At 38.3% G+C, this 27,246-nt stretch overlaps 1 protein-coding gene across 7 annotated transcripts in view; it reads left to right on the top strand.

Moving 5' to 3' along the window:
• The window catches only part of Tle4 (TLE family member 4, transcriptional corepressor), a 140,039-nt gene that overhangs the window by 12,451 nt on the left and 100,342 nt on the right, over positions 1-27,246 (top strand). For all 7 annotated transcript variants that reach the window (XM_059260099.1, XM_059260115.1, XM_059260135.1 and 4 more), the window contains exon 5: positions 20,114-20,176. In XM_059260099.1, the coding sequence (XP_059116082.1) occupies positions 20,114-20,176 (63 nt within the window). The remainder of the gene's footprint in view (positions 1-20,113; positions 20,177-27,246) is intronic.

Below are 27,246 nucleotides of genomic sequence, written 5' to 3' on the forward strand. Positions count from 1 at the left end.
TCTTTTAAAGGGCTGGGGAACTTTAGAGATGATGATAGTTGAGGTAGTGAGATGGCATAGTGTTGTTGAGAGAGTAATTCTAATAGTAAGCAAGTATCCATAATTTATTGTGGAGGTAATCTTTACTTTTCCTAGTAACATAAAAATTATAGCATTAGTATTATTTATTTCAACTTTGCAACATGTGACATGGCAGAGATGTATAGAGAGTTTAAATAATTGCAGCAGGATCTGCCAGCCATTTTGTTTTGGTTCTGGATATGTAACTGAGGCCTTGCATATCGTAGGCAGGTGCCCTGCAACTGAGCTGCACTCAGCCCAAAAAGTTTCTGTAAAATTTTCCTTTTAGTTTCTTAAATTCATAATTGCCTGTTAGTCCAAGAAATGTATGTTTAAATAGTACTTCATATTTTGCAAGATGCTTTTCCCATCTCTCATTTAAGCCTCGGCAGTGTCAAAACTATCCCTATCCTGTCCATTAGTAAACTAAAACGCAGATGTTAGGTAACAAAGTTCCACAGTTAATTAGTAGATGGTTTGGAGTGTTTTAATTCTCTTAGGATCAGTGTTCAGGCTGAAGTAATGTTCATGCAGACTTAGAGCAGCTATTGTCAAATATGTAGATTAAAATATACAAGAGCTGATTTAAAGTGGCCAGGTTTTGTATTTTTCCTTTGGCATATACTGTTTAGAATACAAAATTGTATGAATTACAGTGTGATCTGTAATATTTCTTCCAAGGATCAGTGTGCAAAAGGGATATGTAGGAGTTTATTACCTGTTGTATAACTAGCCTCTTGACTTCTGAAGTCAGTGTAGACATCTGTCCCTAGCTGAGGTTTATCTCATGGCACTTGGGAAGGATGTGGCCGACAGTGAGCTGGACAGTTCAAATCCTTGGAGCTTTTGTACCTTTTTCCATCAGGAATCTTTACTTAGGGAAGGTTTGGACTATTCAGCTTGTTAACAATGAGCTTATCATTCTAAGCAAAGGACTTAATGGTAAATAATAGAGAAATGTTTAATTTTGGCTTTAGAATTAAAAAATTAGTAGAGATCAGCTTCTTTTGTTAACAGTATAAAGCCTGAGAAAGGAAGAATGTGTTTTACTTATTGCTATGCCCCTGACACTTAAAATAATGCCTGGAACCCAGCAAAGGAAACAAATGAGTGTATGATGGAATAGCTAAGAGAATGGCTTAATTTTTTATTTTTTCATGTATATTCTGCAGTATCCCTTATACTGAGCATCAGCTACTCATGTTTTCTTTGTTTATGAGCTCCTAGGGAAAACATACCTTTATGATGAGTAAAAAGGCCTTAGATAGGCAATCAGAGGTTAGAGTATGTTATCCCAGTTTTTTTCAGAAGTCTGCACCTGGGGACTGGTGGTTTTAAAAAAGTAGGGTTGGACGTAGGGAGCTGGAAGTTAAGAGTACTTGCTTACCTAATGTGCAAGGCTTGGATTCAGTTCTTACTACCACAAACAAAATGAGATAAAAGGTAGAATTGGTTGATTATCCTCTATCATTAATTTTTTAAGTTTTAAAAATTATTTTATGTGAGTGTTTTGCTTGCATGTATGTCTGTGCACCATGTGCATGAAGTACCCACAGAGGTGATGAGGGTGTCGTATCCCTTAGAATTAGAGTTCCAGATGGTTTTGAGCCACCATGTGGGTTCTACGAATTGGATCTTTGTCCTCTGGAAGAAAAATCATCCAGTGCTCTTAATTACTGAGCCATCTCTCCAGCCCTTAAGTTATCTTTTAGTTCTGTATTGTATGATGACATTTCAGAAAGTTAAAGGTTTAAGATAATGTTATGTAAGAGGAAATACAATTGTTTTTATGTGCTTGTGCTTTTGGTAGAAACTCTGTCTGAACAATGTTAGGATATTGTAGGCAGTTCTAATAATTATTTGTTGCCAAGCATTCATGATCTAGAACCATCTACTGTGGTATGGACTATTTTATTTAGCTTTTTTGAGCAGTTATGACCACATCATAACAACAGTCCTTATTCTAGGGCAAGAGTTCTATATAGAGTGACTGTGTACAGTTAGAGAGATTTTCATTATGCATCACTGATCATAAATCCAGGTTGACTGAGTACCTCATGGGTACCAGGATGCAGCAGTTTATTCTGATGTCTTAATTTAGTTCTCCCCTTTTTGAGAAAGGGGTCGAGATATCCTCATTGTGCTTGAAATCAAGATAATAAGGGATGTGCAGTTGGTAGGTTGCAGGATTAGTATTTAGGTCCAGGAAATCTGGCTTCAGAGCTGAAATTCCGAACCACTGGCAATGCCTGCATCTTCAGTGAACCTTTCATGTGAGTTTTTCTTTTTTTAATGTACCTGATAGACTGCTATTGTGCTCTCTATACAACTAGCTTGAATATTACAAATGATAATCTGATGAGGGTGTTTTTTATTTTTGCAAAGAAGTGTGCTAAATTAGTGGATCTACCTTTTTCTTTCTTTCTTCCTTCCTGCCCGCCCCCCCCCCCCCTTTAAAGATCCTACAGCTGGTTTTGCCTGATGATCACAGACTCTAGATACTTTTTCTTTTGAAGTTGAGATTTCCAACAAAGGAAAGCATAGTGCCAGCACTGTGCCTTTTTTTTTTTCCTTTTAAACATGTGAGAATGGCTAGATGACTGCAGAACTTCTGATTCTCTAGAGTGAGGGTTGTTGGCACTTAAATGTTAATTGTATACCCTCCCCCGCCCCCCAGGGAGTAGTTACTGATCTGGAAAGAAAACTGGGATTCAAACAAAAATTCAGGAGCTCCTACTCCAGAGCAGGAGTCTCAAACCAAGGCCTTTCTCCAGGAGACATTTGGCGATACTTGAAGTTGCTACAACTTATTAGTACCACTGGCTTCTAGTGGGTGGAGGCAGGATACTGCTGAGCATCATGTAGTGTACAAAACAGTCCCTACAACAAAAAGTATCCACCCTAAAATTTCAGTAGTGTTAGGGTTAAGAAACAGCTCCAGAGAGTATAAAGTATTAATTCTGTTGCATTTTTATATTTGGGCACATTATGGTTTCTTTGAGTAAGAGTATAGGCCAAGAATCAGCCTTGAATGACTACTGAAGAGTCCTTCAAACTACTTGTCTTGAGTCTTTTCTCCTCTTTTTCCCATGGTGGTAAACACAGTGGAGTTGATGGGAGTTTTAGCAGATTTTGAATGAGACATTATATTACATGATCTTTTTTATAATCATTGTTTTCATAAAGAAAGGAAGGTAATAAAATATTTCAAGAGTGGAGACCTTTTGCTCTTCAGCTTCTTGTTGAATTCTTGATTTCTATGAAAAATATCTAGATGGTTGTTATGTTGCTATTATGTAAGACAGAATGTTTTTTCATGGACAATACTGGATGGTCAGTATTATCTGAGGCCCTTAGAAGGCACTAGAATTACTCTTACCCTTTTCTAGGTAATTTTCAGAAAGATTGTTTTTCAGTCATCCCAGCAATTCTCCTGGGATGCCAGCCTGGGTAGTACCAAGATAAATATTGTAGATTGGGCCAGCTGAGAATCCAGTGGACCCCCCTTTACTTTTTTTGCCCTAGCAGAGGGATCAGGACACATCTTGCTGCAAAATAGCCCTTCTGTTCTTTCACTTAAGTTCTGCTTAGGACAAAATACATTGTAGTTGACTCTGTCCAGTCCTAATGAAATGAAATGGAATCCTAAGTTTTCTCTAAATAGTTAAGTCTAAAACATGGTGTAAATATCAACTTGACACAAGCTAGAGTCATCTGAAAGGAGGGAACCTCAACTGAGAAAATGCCTCCAAAGATCTGGCTATAGGGCATTTCTTTATTAGTGATTGATGGAGGAGGGCCCAGCCCATTGTGGGTGGTGCCACCCTTGGGCTGGTGATCTGGGTGCTATAAGAAAGCAGGCTGGACAAGCCATGATGAGCAAGCCGGTAAGCAGCATCCTTCTGTGGCCTCTGCATCAGTTCTTACATACATGTTCCTGCCCTACTTGACTTCTTACTCTCACTGCTTTGATGATAAACTGTTGTATGGAACTGTGAGTGAAATGAACCCTTTCCTCTCCGAGTTGCTTTTGGTCATGGTGTTTCATCGCAGCAGTAGTAACCGTAACTAAGACACATAATCAGTGAGCTCGTGAGCTATCACCCCACCCTCCACAGGGTTTCTCTGTGTATCCTTGGTTGTCCTGGAACTTGCTCTGTAGACCAGGCTGGCATGCAACTATGATACTGCACTGCCCAGCAAACTCCTGACTTCTTACTTTTTTTTCTCTCTCCTATAAATTCTACTGTATTGTGCTGAGAATGTGGGAGACTTAAATTACACTTAACCTAAAATGACCAGTAAAAAGTAACAATTTCATAACTACTCTATTGTTTTAACTTTTGGGGTTGGGGTGCTTATTTAGGTTTCTTGATGGAGAAATTGTGGTTTAAAAATTCCAAAATACCTTAAGTAAAAGGCCTTTTCTAGGTTGTGGTATATAGAATGAGCACTGCAGTTCTAACAGGAGTGGTGGATTTGGACGGAGCTGGGTCAGACAGCATATTTCTGTATAAAACCCTCATTTCCAAATGCTCGATCTAGCTGGTCTGGTTGGCTTCTGCTTGCTTTAACCAGATAGAAGTGGAATGAATAGAATTTTTTATTACTTTAAACAAGAGCTTGAAGGGTTTTTTGTTTTGTTTTGTCTTGTTTTGTTTCAGTTGGGGATGTGATTTGGTAAGATAATGCACATCCCTGCCTTCAAATTACACTTCTCAGTCCCCTGCTTTCTTCGGTATTTGACATTCCATACTTTTACTGTTTTCTTTTTATTTATTTGAGGTTCACTGTTACTTACATGTGATTGTGTTCATCCTCCTTTATACCTCAAACCATCTCGCGATTACTTAAAATACATAATACAGTGTAAGGACTGTATAAGTAGTTGCTATATTGTATTGCTTAGGGAATACTCGGAAACCATCTCTATAATGCTTCTTAAATCTAAGTATCTAGGATTGAATTTGTAAAAGTTAAGATTGTAACTTGCAAACATGAAAAAAAAACTAGCTTTGTGGAGTTACATTATTCCTTTGTTGGAAGGGTTATTTGATAAGAGATTGTAGTCCTTGGCACATCAAAGCTGTGATGGCTTTTATATTTTTATCAAACTACAGTTTCTTAGCCTCATACTGCCACTTAGATGGTGCTTTGAGACCTATGGAGTTGTAAGAGGTAAGAAGGTTTGCCTCCTCAATGTAAACAGTACAGTGGAGATGCTTGTGATAGAAAATGGAGAGGAGGTCATCTTTCTAGTTCTGGAACTATTAGGGTGCTGTTATGGAAGGTGGTAGATGAATTTTAAGGAGCAAAGACCCCTTAGGCAGGGAGAACAGAGTGGGGAAGATTATAAGTGGGAGCCACAGAATCAAGAATGTTTTGTGCATGTTCAGGCTGTGGTTAGCATTTCCAGTGGTAGACAGTAGTAGGAGTTGGTTTAGGATGTGATTATTGAAGGCTTCACATGCTAGAAAGAGTGCTTGGACTGTTGAAGGAAACAGACAGTCACATGAAAATCCAGGACCACATCTGTTTTGTTCGTATGTTCTTCTCTGCACCTAGCTTAAGGTCCAAGAGCAAATATCAGTGAATGTTGATTGTAACCATGTGAACAGAGAGACAGCATTGAGGAGGTTGGGTCTGAGTTAGAGGAGTAGTAGTAGGACTAGAAAGGAGGGAACCATGTGGTATTGTAGTCATGGTTATGGCAAGGCTTTGCAGAAGGCCCCAAGGCACTATCCTCTACAAGGTGGGAGAAACATGGGGACATTAGCAGAGAGACACTGAATGGGGAAAAACTGGTGTTAGGTGTATTATAGTGTGAATGTCTAGGAAAGAAGGTGTGAAAGGAAGGGGAGAGAAAGGAAGAGTTTGTTTTTTCGTTTCTCCTGGTGCTGAACCTATGCTCTTGCCTAGACTTCCAGGATGCTACTATTAGTGCTTGTATTCTGTACCCAGACCACAAGAGTGTTAGCTGGGCAAATCCTTTGTGGACAGTGGTTTGTGGAACATTTCCTTTTAGGGAAAGCATTTGGCCACTGGGTGACTTTGTAAGTTTTTGTGAATCATCACTTTTTTGTGATTGTTGGCATAATTATTATATTGATAGAATGGATTTTAAGTAATTTCAGTTTTAACTTTTTCCTCTTTAGAGAGATTCTGAATGTCAATATAGGTGCAAGACCCTCTAACTTATTTATCAGCCATTGAAACTTTAATTATTCTTGTATTTCTCAGGGTTTTTTGTTTGTTTGTTTTTGTTTTTAAATTCTTATATCCTCTGACTAACAATCCCAGATAGGTGATTCCTTTTTGTGTTGTGAAGTCTTTAGTAAATATGAAGCTGAATCTAAATTTGCTTGCAGAACTGTGTTTCAAAAGAAATAATATTTCTGTTTTTTATTATGTTCCTGATGCGCTAAACACAAGAATTATGATAAACATAAATTGTGTTTGTTTAACCCTTCCCCTCAATATGGGGCATGCATTACATTTTAAAGTGTTACTGTACCCATTGATCCTTCTTAAGCTTAAGCTTCTGTAGTTGAGTGAGAATAGCAGTGATAGTAAGAAAAGTTGAATACACATGAAATTAGGAAGCCCATAGAGAACAGTTTGGTAAACCAAAATATTGCTTGGTGGCACGAAGCCACATATCTAGCCCGGGGGGGGGGGGGGGGGGGTGCGTGCGCGCAGGGTGTGTGTGTGTGTGTGTGTGTGTGTGTGTGTGTGTGTGTGTGTGTGGCAGTGTGTGGTTTTACTGCTTTGTCATATAGTCTGCTGTAACTGTCAGAAACATATGTTGCTTTGGGGTGTGGAATGTCTTCAAATCTGCCTACAGCTTTAAATTTCTATCACACCACATAGAGCTAGTGTTAATTTGGGGCCATTTGAATGTAATGACATAATCATCAACAGTGGTGGTAGAAATGTTTTCCTGGGTGTGCTCATTATGGGTTTCATGCTTCTATTCTAGATGCTTTCTCCAAACACAGTAATGTCTTTGTTCTTCTCAGGATAAGTTAGATTGAACTCTTTAAAGATAGGGCTTAGATTCTTTGCTTTCACTATAGAAAGTAATATTAAAGGAAATTAAATATTAACAGAATTTCAGCAAGCTAAAGAAAGTACTGTGGACCAGGCAAAGGCTGAAGACAGGGACTGCGTAGTCTCCCTTTATACACTGACTGGTGAAGCTATGTTCCTCAGTGAATTCACCAGTCAGGTTTCAGACATGAATACATGAAATAAGTAGTGTGTTTTTATTTCATTTTAAAGTGTCAAAAAAGTCTATCATTAGGTAACTTGATAAAAATTACTTAAGAAAAGACTTGTCTGTACTGATTATCTTTATCTTTCCACTGTTCACTAAACAATAAAGTATAACTGCTTCCCACGCCACACTTACATTGCATTAGATGTTTTAAGTAATCTAGAGATGAGTTAGAGTATATAGGAGGGTGTGCATAGCTCACATGTAAGTACTAGACCCTTTTATAGAAGGGACTTGAACACCTGTGATTGTTGGTACCCTAGAGGTTCTAGAGGCAGTTCCCTGTAGATCCTTGCTTTGTATATAGCTTGGTGCTCAGAGCCCTGACTCAGTGACTAGCTGGTGGACTGTTACATTGCTACAGAGAAGGTAGTGGGTTTTTTTGGGGGGTTTTCGCCCCCCTTCTTTGTTCACTAAGACCCTGTACTACTAAACTGTGATTTGCAAACACCCTTTCCATTTTGGTATATTTCCTAGATTGACCTCTAAATCCTTAGAATCATTTTGGGGTAAGTAATCAAAAAGAATCATTTGGGGGAATTTATTAAATAGAAGTTAAAGCACACCAACTTAAAAGTACATTTTATTGCAGAAGTTCAAACATACTTAAGCTCAAATACATTCATGCTAGTTCCAGTATCCTACTGGCTATTCTAATCTTAAATTTCATGTTATTTTCAATGTCTCATAGTATTCAGTAAGAAAATACTATTTATAATTTGTGGTTCAACCCCATACTAGTGGGCAGCAAGATCTAGTAGGAAGACCCCTGAATGAATGACTTCACTCATTTGGTTCCTAAATAGTGTTACAGCTGTGGCCATTTAGCTTCTCTAAGCCGGGAAGGAAGGTAAGAAATGTTTTATTTCTTAGAGTTGTGTTGGAGAAGCTTGCTGCCATGAAGCCGCATAGACTAAAATTTAAGGCTAAAGAAGCCACAGTTTGGGATTTAGGACTGTTACTGTGGAGTAGAGTTACCCAGAGCATGGTCCATGGACTTCGGCAGCTCTTTGAACATTTGATAAAACTGGGCAATGAGATAAGGAGCTTGTACTGGAATATAAGTCAACATGCAGCTTCTTTTGTGGTCTGTGTCTTTATCTTTAAAACATAAACAAGACAAACCCACCCACCTGAACTAAAACATCCTGGCCATAAGCCTCTTATCGACCTGCTAATTGGTGATGATCTGGGGGTGGCTAACATTTTAGAATAGTCAATCAAAAGATTCATCAGGGTTATTTATACAGTGAGCATAGTCTGAGATTGAAGTTCATAAAGTAAAGTGTGATCTTAAATACTTACAAAAGTAAGTTGAACTAAAGGTCTGATCAAATTCTAGGTGGTATGAACATGCACAGCATGGGCCAGACATTTGACAGATTCATAAGTTGGCAGCTCTTGGGAGCATTGCAGGTTGTACTTGGGAATGTAAAACTTATTTAAATTCTTCTGAGTACTTATAAATTCTTCTTTCAGGGGTTTCTTCTTCCCCTACTTTTTACCATCTATTCAGTGAAAAGAACATTTCTATGAATCTCATAACTTTTATTCTGTAGTCTTAAATTTTAGGACCATGTCATTAAATAATAAAATAAATAAAAATTGATTAATTAATAAATACAAATAATAAATAAATAAATAAAATCGATTCCAACTCTTCCCTCCTGCATGGAAGCTGCTGCTACTCCTTACTACTATGTATAAGTTTTACTGCACCCAGGGCAGGTGTCTGTTTACTGAGAAAACAGAAGAGAGATCCTTTGTCAGTAACAGAACGTAAATACAAGAATGTCTTTTTTGGGTCATACTGTATCAAAGTGGAGAGACAGCAAATTTTCTGGAGCTGGCCTGCGACCTCCCTCTTAGTCAATTGAGGAAGCACTTGTCTCTCCTTTGTTATTGTACCAGAGGGTCTGACATCTTCTGCTACCTTAGATCTTTCCTTAGCCTCCTCTTGAGCTTTGCAGCCTTTCCCCAGTGTAGTGTAAATTAGTGAGGGATACTTGCTTAATTGAGAATAGAGAAAACCCTGAGCTTCAGTCAACACCTAACAACATAGCCACTCAATTTGGTGTACTATCTGATCTCAGTTCTAAAGCAAAGGATTTTTATTCATACATCAGTCTGCATAGGTACTTCTGCCATTCATATCTAGGGCAACTCTTCTCATATCAAGGTGTGGAAATGGAGTTTGGGATCACTTGGGAATTTGCTTAGTCATGGCTCAGATTACTAATTAGAAAATCACCTGCAGATCTGGGAATTCATAGCTGATGATTTACATCTGCTGTGTTTTCAGAATGTTATAGACACTTTAGGCTGAGTTGTTTCCATCCCTTGTGGTAACTATTCTCCAAAACAAACCTTGACACAGACCTTAGATTTGCCTACCTTAATATGTAGCTGTACATTCAGGCTTTCTTTTTTGTTTCATAGACTCCTTCTGTTGCCCAAATCCAGTCCAGCCACACACAGTTCTCTCCATGCAATGTGTCTTCTTGCCTTATTGTCACTCTGGTTACCATTATTGTCCATTAGACCTTGGTGCCAGAGGTTCTGTTGGCTTGCTTCTTGACTGTCTTTACTGGTAGGTAGCCTTTGCTGTCCCTGCATTTCTGGTATTGGGTCATGTTTAGGGGCAGGGAAAATCTGCCAGTATTCTCAGTATGGTTTATTCTCCTCTCTGGATGCTTTATCTGATTCACTGTTAAGTAGATGAGCTTTGCCTTCCTTTTGTTGTCTTTCTCCTTTGAGTGTCTCATAGGTAGTTAAACCCAACATGTTTCCAAATGTTATCCTCCTCCACAAGCCTGCTTGAGGTCCAGTGAGCTTATGTAAGGAAGTCAGCTAACCTGTCTACCCAGTTTCTGCAGGCAGGAAGTCCTCAGGGGGAGGACAAGATCTTTGTGCTTCCTTCTTACTCATTAGCTACACCATGCATCCAGGCCACAGGTTTTCTAAAATCTGCCCCCTGTTGTTCCTGCTTGCATTTCTTTCTCTCTTGCTATCTTTCTGATTATGGGGATTTCTTTAACACTTTACTGTTCTTATCTTAAAATAGGGAAGAGTAATAAAACTCTTCACATTGCTCTGAGCATTAAGTGACGTACCCTGCACAAACCAGGCTCTCTTTAATTATTAAGATAGTTGGTGTGACTTGATGTAGCACTCCTTGCCACCATATTTAGGATCACTCACTGTGAGTAAGGCAATGTCTAAGTGGTCTTACGTGATGGGAACAGGCTGTCTGAACCACTTCTAGCCACATCTGCTGCCACTGCTTTTCCTGTGCTGTGGATGCTTTAGGCTGGTATGGCAGGCTACCTCTTTAGAATGGTCTTTTCTTGCCCTGCCCCTCTATCTTCATCTTTCAGGCTCACTTTATCTTAGTTCCTCAGGATAACATTCCTGCCTTGATCACTGAGAAATACTATCCATCTCATTTACTATATTATGGGCTTTGTAAATCCTATCTGTTCTTCTATTGTTTTAGATGTGACATAGAGTCTGACAGAGTAGTAGACAATTATTAAAGACTGAGGACTTACTAGGTCTCATATAAGGATTTTCCCCACTATCCTTAACCGCCCCCCCCCCCAGTAGGGAATTGAACCCTGGACTCTGCCTGTGATAGGCAAGCACATTACCAGAGAGCTAAATGAACTGTATAACCCAAGCCCTCTTTTTACTTTATATTCTGGAACAGTGTCTCATTACACTACACAGACTGGCCTTGAGCTTACTCTGTTGCCTAGACAGGCTTTGAACTGATGATGCCTCATTAGTACCTGGGTTTACAGGCCTACGCCACTAGGCCTGGTTTCTTGTGTTTATTTCTGCTTGATCTTCTTCCTTGGTGGACTGTAACACCTCATGGGGTCAGAGCCTTCTGCATTCACTATACTGTGTGCCACAGCTGCTAGCTCAGAGGGAAAGCCAATATCTGAAATCATAGTTTCATTTCCTAAGTTAGAGGTGCTTGGAGAATTCATTTTGTTCTTGCTCTAAAATTCTTTCAACTTCCATCTTTCCTCTTGTAGTATGTTTTATGTTTGTTAGCTCTTCTTTCCATAACCATTTAAATGTAATCTGTGGGAAGAAGAGGGCTAGAACCCTAAAGACATTGAAATACCTTAACATGCTTATAACTTGCTACCACTTTCCTAGAAATTGTCCCTGGTAGATCCTTGCTGCCTACCAAGTTAACTTCAAACTCTGGAGTTCGGCATTGAAGGCCTGCACAGTCAGACCCTGATAGATAGACTGCTTCTGCACCTCTTTCCACTGACTTTTACTGGATGTATCCTGTATTCTAGCATAATGGTTTCAATCCTACATGTACATTAGAATTACACAAGGAATTTTAAAATGGAGCACTGATTCCCAGGTCCTACTCTTGGAGATTTTGAGCTAATATATCTGGGGTGAGGTCTGATTTGTGAAATCACTAACCAGCTGTTTCCTGAGAATATTGTCTGCTATGAGAGCTTTTAGGTTTCCATAGTCAAGGAAGTTTCAGTAGTACTGCTTTTTGTGTATTTCATCCCAAAGATATTAAACTAATACTATCAAATAGAACACTTTAAGATGTCTGATAGGGAAGAAAGCTGTTTAATTTTGTTTAGAAAGAGTGTGGCCATCTGGTCAGAGAGCACTTTCCATATGTACTTGTTAATAACTTCTGCAAGGTATGGTATATATAGAACCTGCTTTGGGAGATATTATTGACCATGTTTCAACTTTTAAATCACTTCCTTTTGTCTTTTCCTGATTATCCTATCCAAACCAGACTCACCCTTATCCTAGGATTGTCTTCTTTGTAGATACCTTTTCAATACCTGAAATTCTTTTTTGTATGCCTATGTACTTGTCTTTGTGTCTACCCCTGTGCTTTGAACTTCAGGACAGCAGGGATTGTCTTGTTCACTTCACCCATGTCTCCACTCAGTACCTAAGAGTTCTGACAATAGTAAGTAGGCAGTTAATAAATACTCGCTGAATGAATAAAAAGGCAGTAATATATTCATGGTTTAGGCCTTTACCAAGGTGCATGTGTTTAAATATCATAAATTCCATGCATGATGCGATTTAAAGTAACTTGAAATACAGTCAGCCCTTACGTCCACAGTTGCATTTATGTGTGTTCAGCCAACTGTAGATTCAGTGTTTTTGGGAGAAATGTGCTTGTACTAAGCACATGTTTGTCCATCGTTGTTTCCTAAACAGTGAAGTGCATTAAAGCTATTTATATTGTATCTACATTCTGTTAGGTGTGATAGCAAGAGAGTATGTATGGGTTCTGTTCAAATCCCTTGCCATTTTATGAATAATAAGCATCTTCAGATTTGATGTCTGTGGAGGCTCCCATCACAAATCTCTCATAGACAGAGGAATGACTGCATTCTAAAAGTAACTTAGATTATAGAACCACAAATAGACAACAATAGTTTTTAACCTTTACTTTTCTCAACTTCCCTTGTGGAGTATTTAAAACACACGCACATGCATACCACATAAAAGAAGCCAGACTACAGGGAGCATTTATGGGTTTTATGGTTACTGGGGCAAGTGGCACCTCAATCTGTTGTATGGAACTTCCTTTTTGCTGCTTAATTTTTGGGCCAGTGTATTCCAGATGGCTTCCCTCGGGGAAAAGGGATTGATCATCTCAGTATGAGCTCTTGAAAGAAGCTTAGATGAGGAGTTTCGAGTGAGAGTCCCTTTTGGGTGGAATATACCACTCCAACAACAAAAAGCAAAAATTAAGCAAGATATTTGTTTTCTCTTGGCAAAAAAAAAATTCTAATTTTTAAAACATTGAACAAGAGTGTATTCAAACAGGTTTGTCAAGTACGTTGAGGAGCTTGTTTGGGAACCAGAAAGTAGAATTGCAAGTTAATTTACCTGATGCTCAGGGCTCGTGAAACAAGGAACATTGAAGCAATTCCTGGCCTTAATATGAAGGCACCTGTTCTCTGGAGGTATTGTGCTACAGCTGTGTCCATGGCTCCTCTGGCCTGGCTCTCATAGTCTATTTTAAACAATGTTTTAATAGGTATGAGGTAGGTGTGAATATACTGCAGCATGTGTAGTTCCTATGACCCTCTGCACATTGAATTATTAGGAACTGTTCTTTTACTTCTTATAAGCCCTGTGATGGTGCAGCATGACTAAGGCCTTTCTGTGGACTGTTCTAACCAAATTGATTTATTCCAGGTACTGTTCTAGAATTTATTCTGAACTCTGAATACAAAATGCTCTCCTGGTGTACCCTTTAGCAGATGTACTGAATGCCAAAGGCTCAGATGATCAGTAATCTGCTACAAGCAATATTAGAAGGAGGCTAAGCTACATCTGCATTCTGTTTCTAAATAATCTTTTAAATCACATATCCTGCCAGAAATTCAGAATGGAAACTTTAATCATTGACTCACCATTCAGAAGTCATCCAGAATGAATTTGCATTTTTTCTTGTTGTCCAGTGAGATTATATACATCTAATTCTTTTTAAATGACATGACTTCCTAAATGTCAGAAAACATATGTGCCAGGAAGCCAGACAAACCAAATTAGAATGTGAGTAAGCCTTCTAGATGAATAGTCCTTTATTGTTGGTACACTGCTGTATTCTAGCTCTTCTATAACAATTTTTGCATTCTACAAAAAAATTATAAAATTCCATCTGCTTGGCCTGGATTATACTTCATTTACAAAATGATACATTAAATGTCTTCTGTATTCAGCCACATGGAATGTCCTTGTTAACCACATGGCTGCCTTCATCAAGCTCATATGCATTAAAACTTTGCTATTCTCCTTGAGGTCTGCCTGTTCTATGGACCAGTAGAATCTCTCAGCATCACCTTGGAGTTTGTTCAGAGCCTATCTTTTCAGGCCCAACTCTATCTGCTTTATACCAAGATTCCCAGGCAATTAGTAAACAGATAATTCCAGCTAATGACAGATGTTGCCAAGACACAAGGCTGGAGTGGGTCAATGAGTAGGAAAAGAGGGTCTCTTCTGTGCAGTCATTGGAGTAAGAGGGTATTTATGGACTGAGACTTAACATGATGGTGAGGAATGAGTCCTGGGATGCCTGGTAAAGACTGTTTTAGGCAGCAGGGTCAAGAAGAACAGACTTAAGAAAGAATCTCTGCCTCCGTCCTTGAAGTACCTTCCATACAAGCTTGCCAGGGCTGTGATTCACCTGCCCAGGCTGTCTAACCCAGCAAGCACTATAACAAGAATGTACGAGAGCCATGTATCTGGGCAAATAGGAACAAATCACAACTTTGATTTTGATCAGACTGGGTACTCATCACTGGGAAAACATTCAAAGGACTGAGAGGATGTTTTGGTAGTAATAGCTTCAAATAGTTGAAATTTCAGGTAACTAGAGGGAGTATGAAGACATTATAAAAGACTGCTATTGGGAGGGAGAGAGGAAAATACTCAGGAATGTACACATAGATGAAGAACTATTGAAAAAAATGATAAGCAAGAAGAAAACAGATAAAGAAGGTCTAACCTAACCAGGGTGTTGTCTAACTTTTTGGCATCGAAACATGATTTTATCTGTAAACGTGTTGGGCCTCATTCATAGCTGTCTTAGGGTATGTGTGGCTTGTGGCCTGTGGCCTCCAAGTTTGACATGCCTGGATGTGACCAGGGAGAAATGACCAAATCATCTGGCATGATTTTCCATCTAACATATAGCTTGTCTTGTTGCTTTGATGGATATGCAGTACCGGCATCCCTGTGAGACCTTGATAAAGACCGTGAGTTGGTTTTATTTATTCCTGCATCCAGAATTCTTCCCTTTTGGGTATTTCTCACATCATTTTAATCATAATCAGTCCTGTTGGGAGACTCAAGGTATATTATTTTCATTTGTTGTCACAAAGAGTATTTATTCCTATGCCTAGGTGTGAAAATGTGTAATTGTAACTAGCATTGAAAGGCTCCAGTATATTTATGGAAGGAAAAGAAACAAAGTAGCTGACATTACTTGCTGTGATACTGGCAGAGAAGTGTTGAGAGAAGCATGTCAGAGCTTGGTGAGCACCTGTAATCAGGTTCTCAACCAGCTCCACCCTGTTGTGTGAAAACTGAGAATAAAGTCACCAGAGAAGCTAATTTTCCTTGCTTGCTCCTGCTGAACCCTACTTTTCCCTCTCATCCGTTTTTTGTATTTCCTGCCCTTCCTCTCTGAGGGGCTGAGCATAATAACATTAGTTACATTGTTTTTTCAGACTTGAAAACTGCAGTGATTTGACCTTGTATGACTTACTGAATGTCAGGTACAAGGATCATTAATCTTTCCCTGTATAATATAACATTCTCTTGATTCCCTCTTAATGGTAGAGCAGTATTAAATATAATATCAAAGTTCAGGTAATATGGTAATAGGTGACTATCTAAGGTTTCCTTTAAAGAAATACTTTTAGAAAGCTCAAAGGTAAGAGGGAGGAACACAATTTAATACTTGTAGAAAATTTTCATAAGCCCTTTAAGGACAGATTGGAATAGTTTCGTGAGATATAGGGTCACTGTTGTTCTGAATATTGCTGCATGAGCACTACCAATGTATCTTGTTAGGACAAATGGGGTACTTGAAAGTGTTCAATTAACCAAGATGTGCATTGGCACTCTATAGCACACTTCACCATACGGTGAAATGACATACAAGTGAGTTCAAAACATGAACCAGGATAACATTGCTTTAGTGATACCTTCAGTACAGACTTTGTTCCAGTGTAACTCACTGAGGGAAATGTAGACAAGTTTAAAAAAAAAGTTGTGCCATTTACACTTTCATATTGTTCAATATAATATGCATTGAGTATCCACAGATAGTTCTTGTTGGAGGAAATGGAATGGGCAGCTTTTTTAAAAAAAAAGTTTTATCCAGCTTGGTTTACATACAGAATTCCAAAATAGCCAGAGTTAAGTAGCAAGATCCTGTCCCAAAAGTCCAAAATAAATGAATGAATGAATGAATGAATGAATGAATGAATGAATGAAATAAAAAAGCCTTATTACTTTGCAAAAAAATCTTTTCTTGTGTGTAAGAGTTAAAATGAGTGACTTAAGATTTCCCCTGTGTTTTTACTGTCATTATGGCTGGTGACACTCTGTCCCATTCTTCTCTTCTCTAGAGCTAGCATGGCGGCACACAGTACCAGGTGTTGAGTGCATAGTCACAGGGTTTTCATAAAATGTCTTTTTTTGTTGTCACTTTTTTCTGAGGTATTCTGCCAAAACCAAATGGCTTTTTTCTTGTTTGTTTGTTTTGAGCAGGGAAGATTGTCATTTTATTGAATCTTTTGATTGGAATATGATATGAAGAAAGTAAAAAGAAATAGAATAATGATGAATTGAGGGTAGGAAAATGTGTTCAACTTATTTTTTTATTAAAAATTTGAATGAAATTTTATTAGTATGGGCCTGATATATGTATGCATATATGTGTGCAAGTGCTAGTGTGTACAGAAAAGGGTGTCTGATCCTTTTGAACTGGTATTAACAGGCCTTTGTCACCTTCAGGTGTGGGTTCTGGGAATAGAACTCTGGTCTTCAGCAAGCAGTTTTAAGGTTTGAGCCATTTCTCCAGCCCCATCAACTGCTTTTTTTAAATGTATATCTTTGTGAATAGAGAAGATGTAATAGAAGTGTCAGATGTTGTTTAATGTATTTGTCAAAGTATGAGGGTTTTTTTTTTTGTCATTTTTTGACATGAACAATTGTCCTTTTATTAGGACTATTAATGCTGATTTGGAGTATCATAGGTGTTAAAGACAGTAGTTTAGCAGTGCCTATAAAGCATCAATGCTATAATAACACTCAGTAATTCTAACAACGAACAGTATTTCAGCATCTTTGCCTTTTTCAATGGGCTATCTGTGAATGCATTGCTCAGGGATGCATGACCCACATCACCTATAAATTTGATTGGAAGCCAAAGAACTGGCATAGGCTGATGGATAGCAGATTAGAGTCCTGATTAACCATGTGATTCAAAGACTAGAAATATATTGTCTAAGCGAGATTCATCAGATGCAATCAGAATTTCAAGTGGTCAGATGCAATTCAAATGTGTATTGTGGCTTTTCCTCCTAGGTTGTCTTTTTTCCCTCTTTCCCCAAAGCTGAAAAATACTTCTTTGATGAATCTGCTTCTTACCCTAAAGCTGTCTGTCTGTTATTCATCAGAAAGCAGGTCGCAGTTCAGTGAGCAGAAGAAAAGATTTTAATAGAAGCTGTGCCAAGGGCTGTAATGCATCATTTTAGGGCCCTAATTACATTACAATGACAAATATCAATGGTGACAACAGCAATAACCTACATCCTTTAATGGCTGTGCTAGAAAAGGAGTTTGGGCCCCACACCATTAGATTAGACTCAGTTTCAAAACATAGGCCATTAGAAGTGTGTGTCCACAGTATTACTGGTTGATCGCTGAAGCCCAGTGGAAAGGCCTGAAAATAAATGATGCCTCCCCAAAGCTTGGTCCTGTGGGACAAAAGAGGTGAAATTAGATGACCATGGAAGCAGCAGTGTTTCCGAGGCAACTTTAGCTTTCAAAGTGAGGAATGGCCTGCTTAATTGTATGAAATCACACAGCCATACCCCACCCCCTTGCTGCCAATTAGCCTGTCCATGAAAATCTATTGGCATGACAGCATAAAGAAATTAAGAAGTCTTTTTAAACCAGCGGAGACATTTAAAGAAAAAGTTTGAAGATATACCCTCCTTTTTCTGTTGGTGTATATGTTAGCATACATAATTTTTAGTTTAAGACGTTTGTTCTTTTTATCTTGGTGGGGTTTTTTTTTTGTTTTTTGTTTTTGCCTTAAATAGGTGCTTGGACATAAAATAGCTTATTAAGGCACCAAATACCTCTTGTTTTTTATTTGACCAGATGAATGAGTTTCCTGAGTAGTTTTTACTGCCTACATTATGTAGGCAAATTAAAGAACTCAGTTTTCCTACATGCCCACATACTTTTTTCAACCCTCCTAGCAAGGGACTATTTTATTTATGTAAACAACATAATGAGGAAAATATGCTTGGCAGATGGTTCTAAGTATAAGAATCATCAGTTTGGTCTGCCCCAAAGTCTCATTATCTTTTATTCCTATCCCCACCTCTCCCTACAAAAAGCCTAACCACCAAATGCCTTTGAGACACCGAGCATTCAGCCTCCTGAATACTGTTCTGTTTTCTTAACTTACCTTAGAATTTAACTCCATCACCACTGTGGAATGTTCATCTAGGTGGAGAGGGGTTTTAGTGGTTCCCACTGCAGCCTTTCATGGTGGTTTAAGCATTCTTAAAGGATGGCTAAATGATCCGTGGGGCCAGGGCAGTAAATTAAATCAGGGCAGCACAGTGGAGTTTTAGTCACTGCTGTTTACTGGTTCTGGGCTTTGTCTTTCTCGTTAAGTGCAGGCTGGAATGGAAAGCCTACATTGGGGATTTCATGGTGAATTTTTGTTTTGGGTTGACTGATGAAGTTTTTAAGGTGCTGGCATAGCTACAAAGTTAAAAGGGTTGCTGCAAAAAGAAGGAAGCCTCCAATTGCATAAGCAGTGTTGCTGTTCTATAATGACTTAGCAAGAAAAAGAACATTTGTGTGCTTTCATAAAATGAACTGATTCTGGGTGAAATTTATTTTAAGAATGTTTCAGGAATAGTAATTGCTTTACATTTTCTGTCTTTTAGCATTTCTTAACCTCCCTCTTTCACCACCCCATCATTAAAATATGAGCAATTTTGTGTGCACATATGTGCATATATTAAAAGCTTTCTGCATATCGTAAAGTGTATAACATGCCATCTGAAGATGCATACTAAGGTGAACATCAGTAAAGTTCTAAACAGGTTTTTAAAGAAAATATGTAACAGCACGTTTTTTCATTCTTGTTTTAAAACCCCAGTTCCAAGGCAGGAGAATGTGTGTACAAGGTATATACATTTTGTCCCTGTATTTCCAAAAGTATTAAAGAATAGCTTCTATAGTCTAAGTGTACTAGGGCCTTAGCATGTTCTAAACTACACACTGAAAACCCTGGCTGACAGATCTGGAAACCTTTACTGTTTGAAAATATCCTACTACTCAGCAATTAATAATTACATTAGTTTACTTGATTAATGCTGTTCCCCCCCCACACACCTCCTAGGAGTTTGGAAACTAAGTATAAAAGCTCCACTGAAGTGTTGACAAGGAAAGGCTGCCAGGTACAGCAGCACACTCCTAAGATTCAAGTACTCTGGAGGCTGAAGATCTCAGGTTGTTAAGTTCGAGGCTTGCTTGAACTTAAGAGAGGGTAGGGAAGTGAAAGAAATATTTGTACACAACTGTGGAAGTCTAATCTTGTGGTTATGGAAACAGTTGGGATATGTAGAGAAAAAATGGGTGGAATTTGAATTAAATAAAGACTCAGGGTTTTGAGAAAATCATTAGATTGGGCAAGGGTCCTTCTGATGAAAGCTTTTGAAAACTGGTTTCTAGTTGTACAGATTAAATTCATTTTATATTACCCTGATGCTTGAAGATTAAATTTTAAGATGAATGCTATTTAATAAATCCTGCCGCTAATGCTAATGTGGCTCTGTTGTCACTTCCTCCTTTTAATGGGCTTGCTTAGAAGGTAGTTTTCCTCTTCCTTAGGCACTGCCAGCCAAAATACAAGTGTCTTTTAATATCCGGTTAATATTTTGGGTATCTATAACCAGCTGACTGTTTCTTCTCTTGTTTTTCTCTTTTTTGCAGGCAGAGATTGTTAAACGACTAAATGCTATCTGTGCACAGGTCATTCCTTTCCTGTCCCAAGAGGTAAGATAGTTGATCTGATGGTTAGAAGTTGTTGCCATTTTATTGATTTTGCAGATGAGGGACTATAGACCTGATTCTGGCCTTGCCATTTTCTTGATGTTCATATTTCACATTTCTAGGATGTAGCGTTCTCATTCCAACTTCTGAACCTTATTAATATTCAGTTTAACATAATTTAAATATATTTGTTAATGAAATATTTGTTAAGTAAAATTTAATTGTTAAAATATTTTGCTACCATTATTAAAAGTAGTGTTGCTCAGAATTTTACCTGTTTGCTATAATGCCATCTAACCACAGAGATGGTAAAATTGCCAGCAAGACAAGAGCTTGATCTCTACAACTGTCAGTGAGCATTGAGACTCAGCAGAAGACTTATCAGATAGAAAAGCTTCACTTTGTGAATAAACTAATGGGACTTTTGGATGCTGTTTTTTTTTTTAAGTTATTTTAAATTAGTGATTAATTCTTTATGTTGTCTATGTATTTTAAAAAGGCATCCAAGATAAATGTACTCGTTTCTGTGTCACTTTAGGCTTTGCTGATAGGAACCTTTTTATAGGCCAATGCCTGGCATGTGGCTCACCAGTTTTGTTTTGCTTACTACCAGGGAAAGTGCATACTGTCAAAAATTCATGCAGGTGTGAAGAAGGGTCTACCTTTCTAGTGCTTGGTGGTTTCCTTGTATCCTCCTCTTCCTTTACTTTGCTTATTTGCTTGCTCTGGGTAGGTAGAAAGTTTAAATGAGAATACTGGAAAGGGATGGTTTGCTTTTAGATTATTGAATCCTTTATTTGTTCTGGTATGATCAGCTGTAAAAAGGAAGAACTATTTATAAAGTCTTGGGGCCACAGAACTTGGTACTTTTTTTGGATAGAGAAGGTACCTTCTTCCTACACTTTTTAGTTACTGTGTTCTGTCTCTGTTGTTCAAAACAGCTGTTTATACATTTGTGTAACAATAAATGTATTTGAGTTTGTACATGCCTTATATGTAGATTTCTGTCTGACTTAATTTGTCCAAACCGGGTTTAGATTTGAGTAACTGTTAGTTGAAGAAGGGCACACTCTATTCATAAACCTTGCTACTTTCTAATTCACATGCTGTTTTCCTTTGCCTTTTAGCTATGACCACAATACCTCATTATCCTCATTTACCTATTTTTACTTAGTATTTGCCTGTGACTATATTAGATGTCTTTTGACGAAGTGTCAAGAAGCATATTTGTGTTTCTTTCTTTTTTTAAGATTTATTTATCTTTATGTCTATGTGCCTCCATGTATGTATGTGTGCTACATATGTGCCTGGTGCCTGTAGAGGCCAGAAGGGGGCAGTAGGTCCCTAAAAACGGAGTTACCCGTGGCTGTAAGCCAACAAGTGAATGCTGGAAACAGAACCTAGTTCCTCGGAGAAGCAAGTGTTCTCAACCTTTAGCCATCTCTCTAGCCCATATTTTCATTTCTTTGGGAAGCTTGACTGTTTCAGGTCTCACTTAGATTAGTGAGTTTTTCTTACTTTAAGAAGTTCTACTTGTGGAGATAGAGATTGAGAAGAGTATGTGACCCTCCAAGCTGTAACCAGGCTGAGATGTGATACCCAAAGGTAGAAGGGAAAAGTTAGAAATATCCCTAGGAGTGGTGTTAGTCTTTGGGCCTCAGCAGGTACAGACCATTTTATGCAATTACTAGGACAGGTTTATCTATGTCTGCGATCTGTGGATTATGGCCAGAAATGAAAGGTGGTCTGGAGGTACTAATTTGTTTTCCCACAGGAGTTACGTTGTTTGTATGAACAGTCCCAGTAAGAACAGAATGTGCAATGGTAGCAGGGCTAAGCAAGACTGAAATTAAGTGGTTGAGGATGTTTGTACCCCATAGAGAAAAACCATGGGGGGAAGGTATTAGCAACTCTTTTTTTTTGCTCTCATCTGGGAGGGTAGACCTCATTCTTTCAACATTTAACTATTTGTTTTCCTAAGGGTTTGAAATTTCTTGATTTCAGTCCTTAATACACATAATGACCCTACATCATGGTTTCCTAAATCCTAATTCTGTGTATATCTTTTCTTTTTTCACTCTTTCTAATTTCCTAAGATGGGAGTATGCCTTTTAAAATATAAGCAACAAATGGGTTTATTCTCATTGTTCAGGGTCTCATTGGTGTTTGAGGTTGAATATAGTCTACCTTATATTTTAGGGTATTCTGTAAGCAGACACCTCATTTCTTCCCTGAGGCCAGATGGACCTTAATCTGGAGGGCGTGGAGGAGGCAGGTTATTAGAGAAAGAAGGATTCTATTTCCTGTCTCTTCGGCGGCAGGAAAATCACTCTTGCATGGCTACGGGCATCACTTAGTGCCAGGACTGAAGGCTCTTAATCTGATCTTTTAACACGAGCTCTCTGTGTGGCAGTGTTGCTGCCAGAAAGGCAGCTGTGGCATTTGAATTTATTTTTAAATGTTTTTATTTAAAAATTAAATGATTTTGTCTGTGGGGAAAAAAAGGAAGGTGTTCCCTAGAGACTGTGCACAAGCTACAAGACAGTAGTTGGAGGTGTTTTGAGCATTTGAAAGTCGAGTCTGGAGTCTGACAGAAACAGGAGGTAAATTTATATACGTCTAGATTGTCTGCCTTTAATTTAGCTCTGTGTGTTGATTGGTTTTGATTGTGTATAGTTTTTTTTCCAGACTTACAAAAATGTAGTAATTATAACTATTAAGTAAATTTGGTGGTTTTAACTATAAAACCTTTTTCTGTAAAAACCAAGTTTTAGCTCACTTAAAGTTGATCTATAGTTTTAAAATTACAGAAAAATAGTTTTCTAATATATTTCATTACATTAAAAGTTAGAGCTGATATACATAGTTACTACTGAAGTCCTAAGCATTAGACAAAGATAATAATTTATCTTTGCTGATTTCTTAGATTTTAGAATTTCATAGGATCCCTAATACCAGAATTTAATAACCATGAACACTCATCTGTCTGAACCTTTTCTTCTCCCCATTTTTGGATATTAGATAGATCTGTACTTTGCTCTCAGATTTTTGTCCTCATAAGATATGTCTCATGGTAATTCCTATGGAAGTTCTTTCACATGTTATATCTCATTTTCAGGCAATGAATTACAAATAACTGCCTCCAAGCTCTCAGTTCTATAAAGAAGAAATGCCAGCTGCTGGCAGTCATAGCCTTGGTTGAGTCCTGGCTTCCCAGCTACAAATCACATGGCTTTGTCTAATCTAGCCAAGCTGTGTGACCTGTAGCAAGTACTTTGCCTCTCTCAGCCTCAATTTCCTAATCTGTGGGGTGAGGGAGCTCCCCACCTGGGCATTATCACATGTCCAGCTCTAGCTACAGCAGTGTCAGCAAAGACGGGCCTTTAAATTCTCTTTCGGGAAGACCTGGAACTGCTTCTAAATCCATTTGAATCATTGCATTTTGCAAGCATATGAATTTGTTATCTTTCTAATTCCCTTCCTGTTAAGTTAAAACTGAGCCCAAAGAGTCTGAACTAGCTGGTCATCTGATTATTTTTCTTGAGCAATTTCAAGATAGAACCTGTAGACCCTTAATCCTTCTGGGTCCTCAGTCACATTGAATGATGCCAGCAAATGCTGTCTTAGTGTATGTTGTCCCATCCCACACCCACCTCCCTCTTCCAGCAGCTTGCACCTTTTAAGGCTACTCTGATGTAAACTGAAATCTATGTTTCATTGTTATATCTTGATAATAGGGACAGCATTTCTGCTAATGTGGGATCAAATTAAAGCTCTTCTTCATTGATTTATGTTGGGAACATTAGCTCTGTAAACCTGTGTTCCTATCGAATGAGACTAATTCTACCTTAAAATGTTTATCATATGTAATGAAATATCATCTGGTATAGTCCTTCCTCTTCTAGTGTACTTTCACGGAAATGGAATTTGTTTAGGTTCTAAGACATTTGGAAAAGAAGAAAAACTTGGGAAGAATTCAAAAAAATATTTATTTTTGCGATTATCTTGACCTATTAGATTTAAAGTGTTAACTATCAAGCACCTAAATGTTGAACCACTTTGGAGAGCAGTTATGGTTTTGGTCCTTTATATGTGCCTATAACTATTATTTAGATTTAAACAGCATATACTTCATGGTTCTAAGTGTTCTAAGACCTTTGAGAACTTCAAACTCCTAGTATGCTATAGGTCTGTAACATTATAGTTGAAATTCTCTTCTTAGTGGACAATTCTAGTTTGCAGAAACCTGCATTGATAACAAGGAACAGTTCACCACAAGAGACAGATTATGTGAAAGGAGGCAGTGTGAGAACGAATCTGAGCTTAGTCAGACTCTGGACTTTCGGCTCAGCCTCTTTTATATCCTTTATGTTGTTGAGGGTACAGTTCCCAGTTTCTGTGATAGGCTCTAGAGCTACCTTCATAATAGGGCTTATTAATAAGAGTTGGTGGGGCTGAAGAGATGGCTCAGTGGTTAAGAATACTGGCTGCTCTTATCGTAAAAGAGATCCAAGTTCAATTCCACATTGAAGAGCACCCACATGGCAGCTCACACCTGCCTGCTTATTCACAAATACCCAGCACCTGCTTTTAAATAATTGACTCTGAGGCTTAATATTACTTATAAATGCTCAGCTGGTAGCTCAGGTTTATTACTCACTAGCTCTTACACTTAAATTAACCCATAATTCTTATCTATTTTTAGCCATATGGCTTGGTACCTTTTCTTAGTGTGACATTCTCATCTTGCTTCCTCTGTGTCTAGCTGGTGACTCCTGACTCTGCCCTTCCTCTTCCCAGAATTCTCTTAGTCTGGTCGCCTTGCCTATACTTCCTGCCTGGCTACTGGCCAATCAGTATTTTGTTAAATCATTTTGCGTGACAAATCTTTACAGTGTACAAGAGCATTATCCCACAGCACACACCTGTCTGTAACTCCAGTTCCAGGGCTTCTGACACCCTCATACAGACAGACATGCATGCAGGCAAAACAATGAACATAACATAAAATAAAAATAAATTATAAAAAATTAAGAATTGGTGATAATGTAAAAGACCTAACTGGATATTTGGACATTTTAATAGAGCTCAACTTATCAAACTGATTTATTCATTAAAAAAGCTTATTCTTCTTAGATAACAGTTGTTCTAGAAGGAAATGTACTAATTCTTTGGTAACTTCAGGATACTCTAAACTTTTTATCTTCACATTCATTTTCTCTAGCTCCATTGGGGCCTGCCCTGTCTATAGAAATGAGAAGAGAGGGAATATTTTTCCTTTAAAGGGCAGAATGTAGAAGATGTTCACTTTTAGTGCCTTCTTTGCAGTGTCCCAGACCTAGTTACTTCTCCCCACATAGCTATAAGGAGACTTAGAAGTGTAATTTTCCACAGCCACCCAAAACTAAAACTGCTAGCCACCTAAAGCTAGCAGTCACTTCTAGATACAGTGCTATGCATAAAATGAAAGGAATGGTTGTTTTTGCTATTAACCATGGTATGTGTTTACATGACAAATATTCTCTCTGACCATATATGTAGCACAATCCTTTTTAATTGATGTAACCTAATTGTGGTGATATTTTGTTTATTCTCTAACAAATATAGCTTGCCTGGAGATAAGAGTGTGGAGCTAGCCACTAGTTAACCATAGAGGCTTGGCAGTGGTGGCACACACCTTTAATCCCACACTTGGGAGGTGGAAGCAAGAAGATCAGGATTTCAAGGCCACCCTGGGCTGTATGAGATTGATCCAGTCTAAAAGAGAAACAGAGCCAGGTGGTGGAGGCTCACGCCTTTAATCCCAGCACTGGGGAGGTGGAGACAGTAATATAAGGTGGGAGGACACAGGAGCTCAGCCCCTTTCAGGCTGAGGAGTTGGCAAGGTAAGAGGTGACTGAGGCTTGCTGATCTTTCAGCGTTTACCCCGATATCTGGCTCTGGGTTTTTATTATTAAGACCAATTAGGATTCACGCTACACCTAATATATAAAATAATGCATAGTTCTTGATATAAAAGTCATATATCCCTGTATTTTAAATCATGCTGAACAGGCCGGGCGGTGGTGGCGCACGCCTTTAATCCCAGCACTCGGGAGGCAGAGCCAGGCGGATCTCTGTGAGTTCGAGGCCAGCCTGGGCTACCAAGTGAGTCCCAGGAAAGGCGCAAAGCTACACAAAGAAACCCTGTCTCGAAAAACCAAAAAAAAAAAAAAAAAAAAAAATCATGCTGAACAGTAGCTCACTGAGTAGTTTACACTTGACAAATTCATACAGTAGAAAGGAATACAGTACATATGAACAGTTATAGGCTGTTTAGTCTTGTAGGGTCTATAACTATTTATATATGCCTATTATAAAATTACAGTCCTGGGATTCTTAAATATACTTCTCAGTTAAAGGCTAGATTATGGCAAATTATACTTGACCTGCCATATTTTGTAGCATATATTTTCTGGGTGCAAAATGCTTTTCTTTTCTTTGGTATCTCATACATATCTTGAGGCAGTGAGATTAAAAAAAAAAAAATCTAAGTTTCCTCCCTCAAATCATGAAAGAATCATACTGTTTACTCAGGACATTGGTTTTTATGGAGTTTTAAGATGTCTTTTTTTTTTTTAATCTGCTTACGTTTATTTCACAGAGTTAAGTTGATCATTTTGATTGCTTGTATCACAAACCATTTTTAATAGTTTTATGCTCAGGGAATTTCCTACAATACATTTTGATCATACCTCCCCATCTCATCCCCGGAATGCCTCCCAGATCCACTCTCACTTCTCTACTTCCCAACTTCATATCCTTTGTAATAATGAAAGCTACTTTGTACTGCCCAAATATATTCCTGGGGTGTGGTTGGCCTCCTAGGGGCAAATCCTTAAAGAAAACTGACTCTCCTTCCCCTGAAGCTGCCATCTGTTCATAGTTCCTTAGCTAGGGTCAAGGGTTCCCAGACTCCTTCCACCTCTATGCATGAATACTGATTGAGCTGCTGTGAGTTCATGAGTGTCATGGTCCGGAGACACTGTTTTGCTCCAGTTTTTTCTGACCTCTCTCATGAGCTTTATGCTCCC

This window comes from Peromyscus eremicus, chromosome 1, assembly GCF_949786415.1.
Source record: "Peromyscus eremicus chromosome 1, PerEre_H2_v1, whole genome shotgun sequence".
Lineage (NCBI taxonomy): Eukaryota > Metazoa > Chordata > Mammalia > Rodentia > Cricetidae > Peromyscus > Peromyscus eremicus.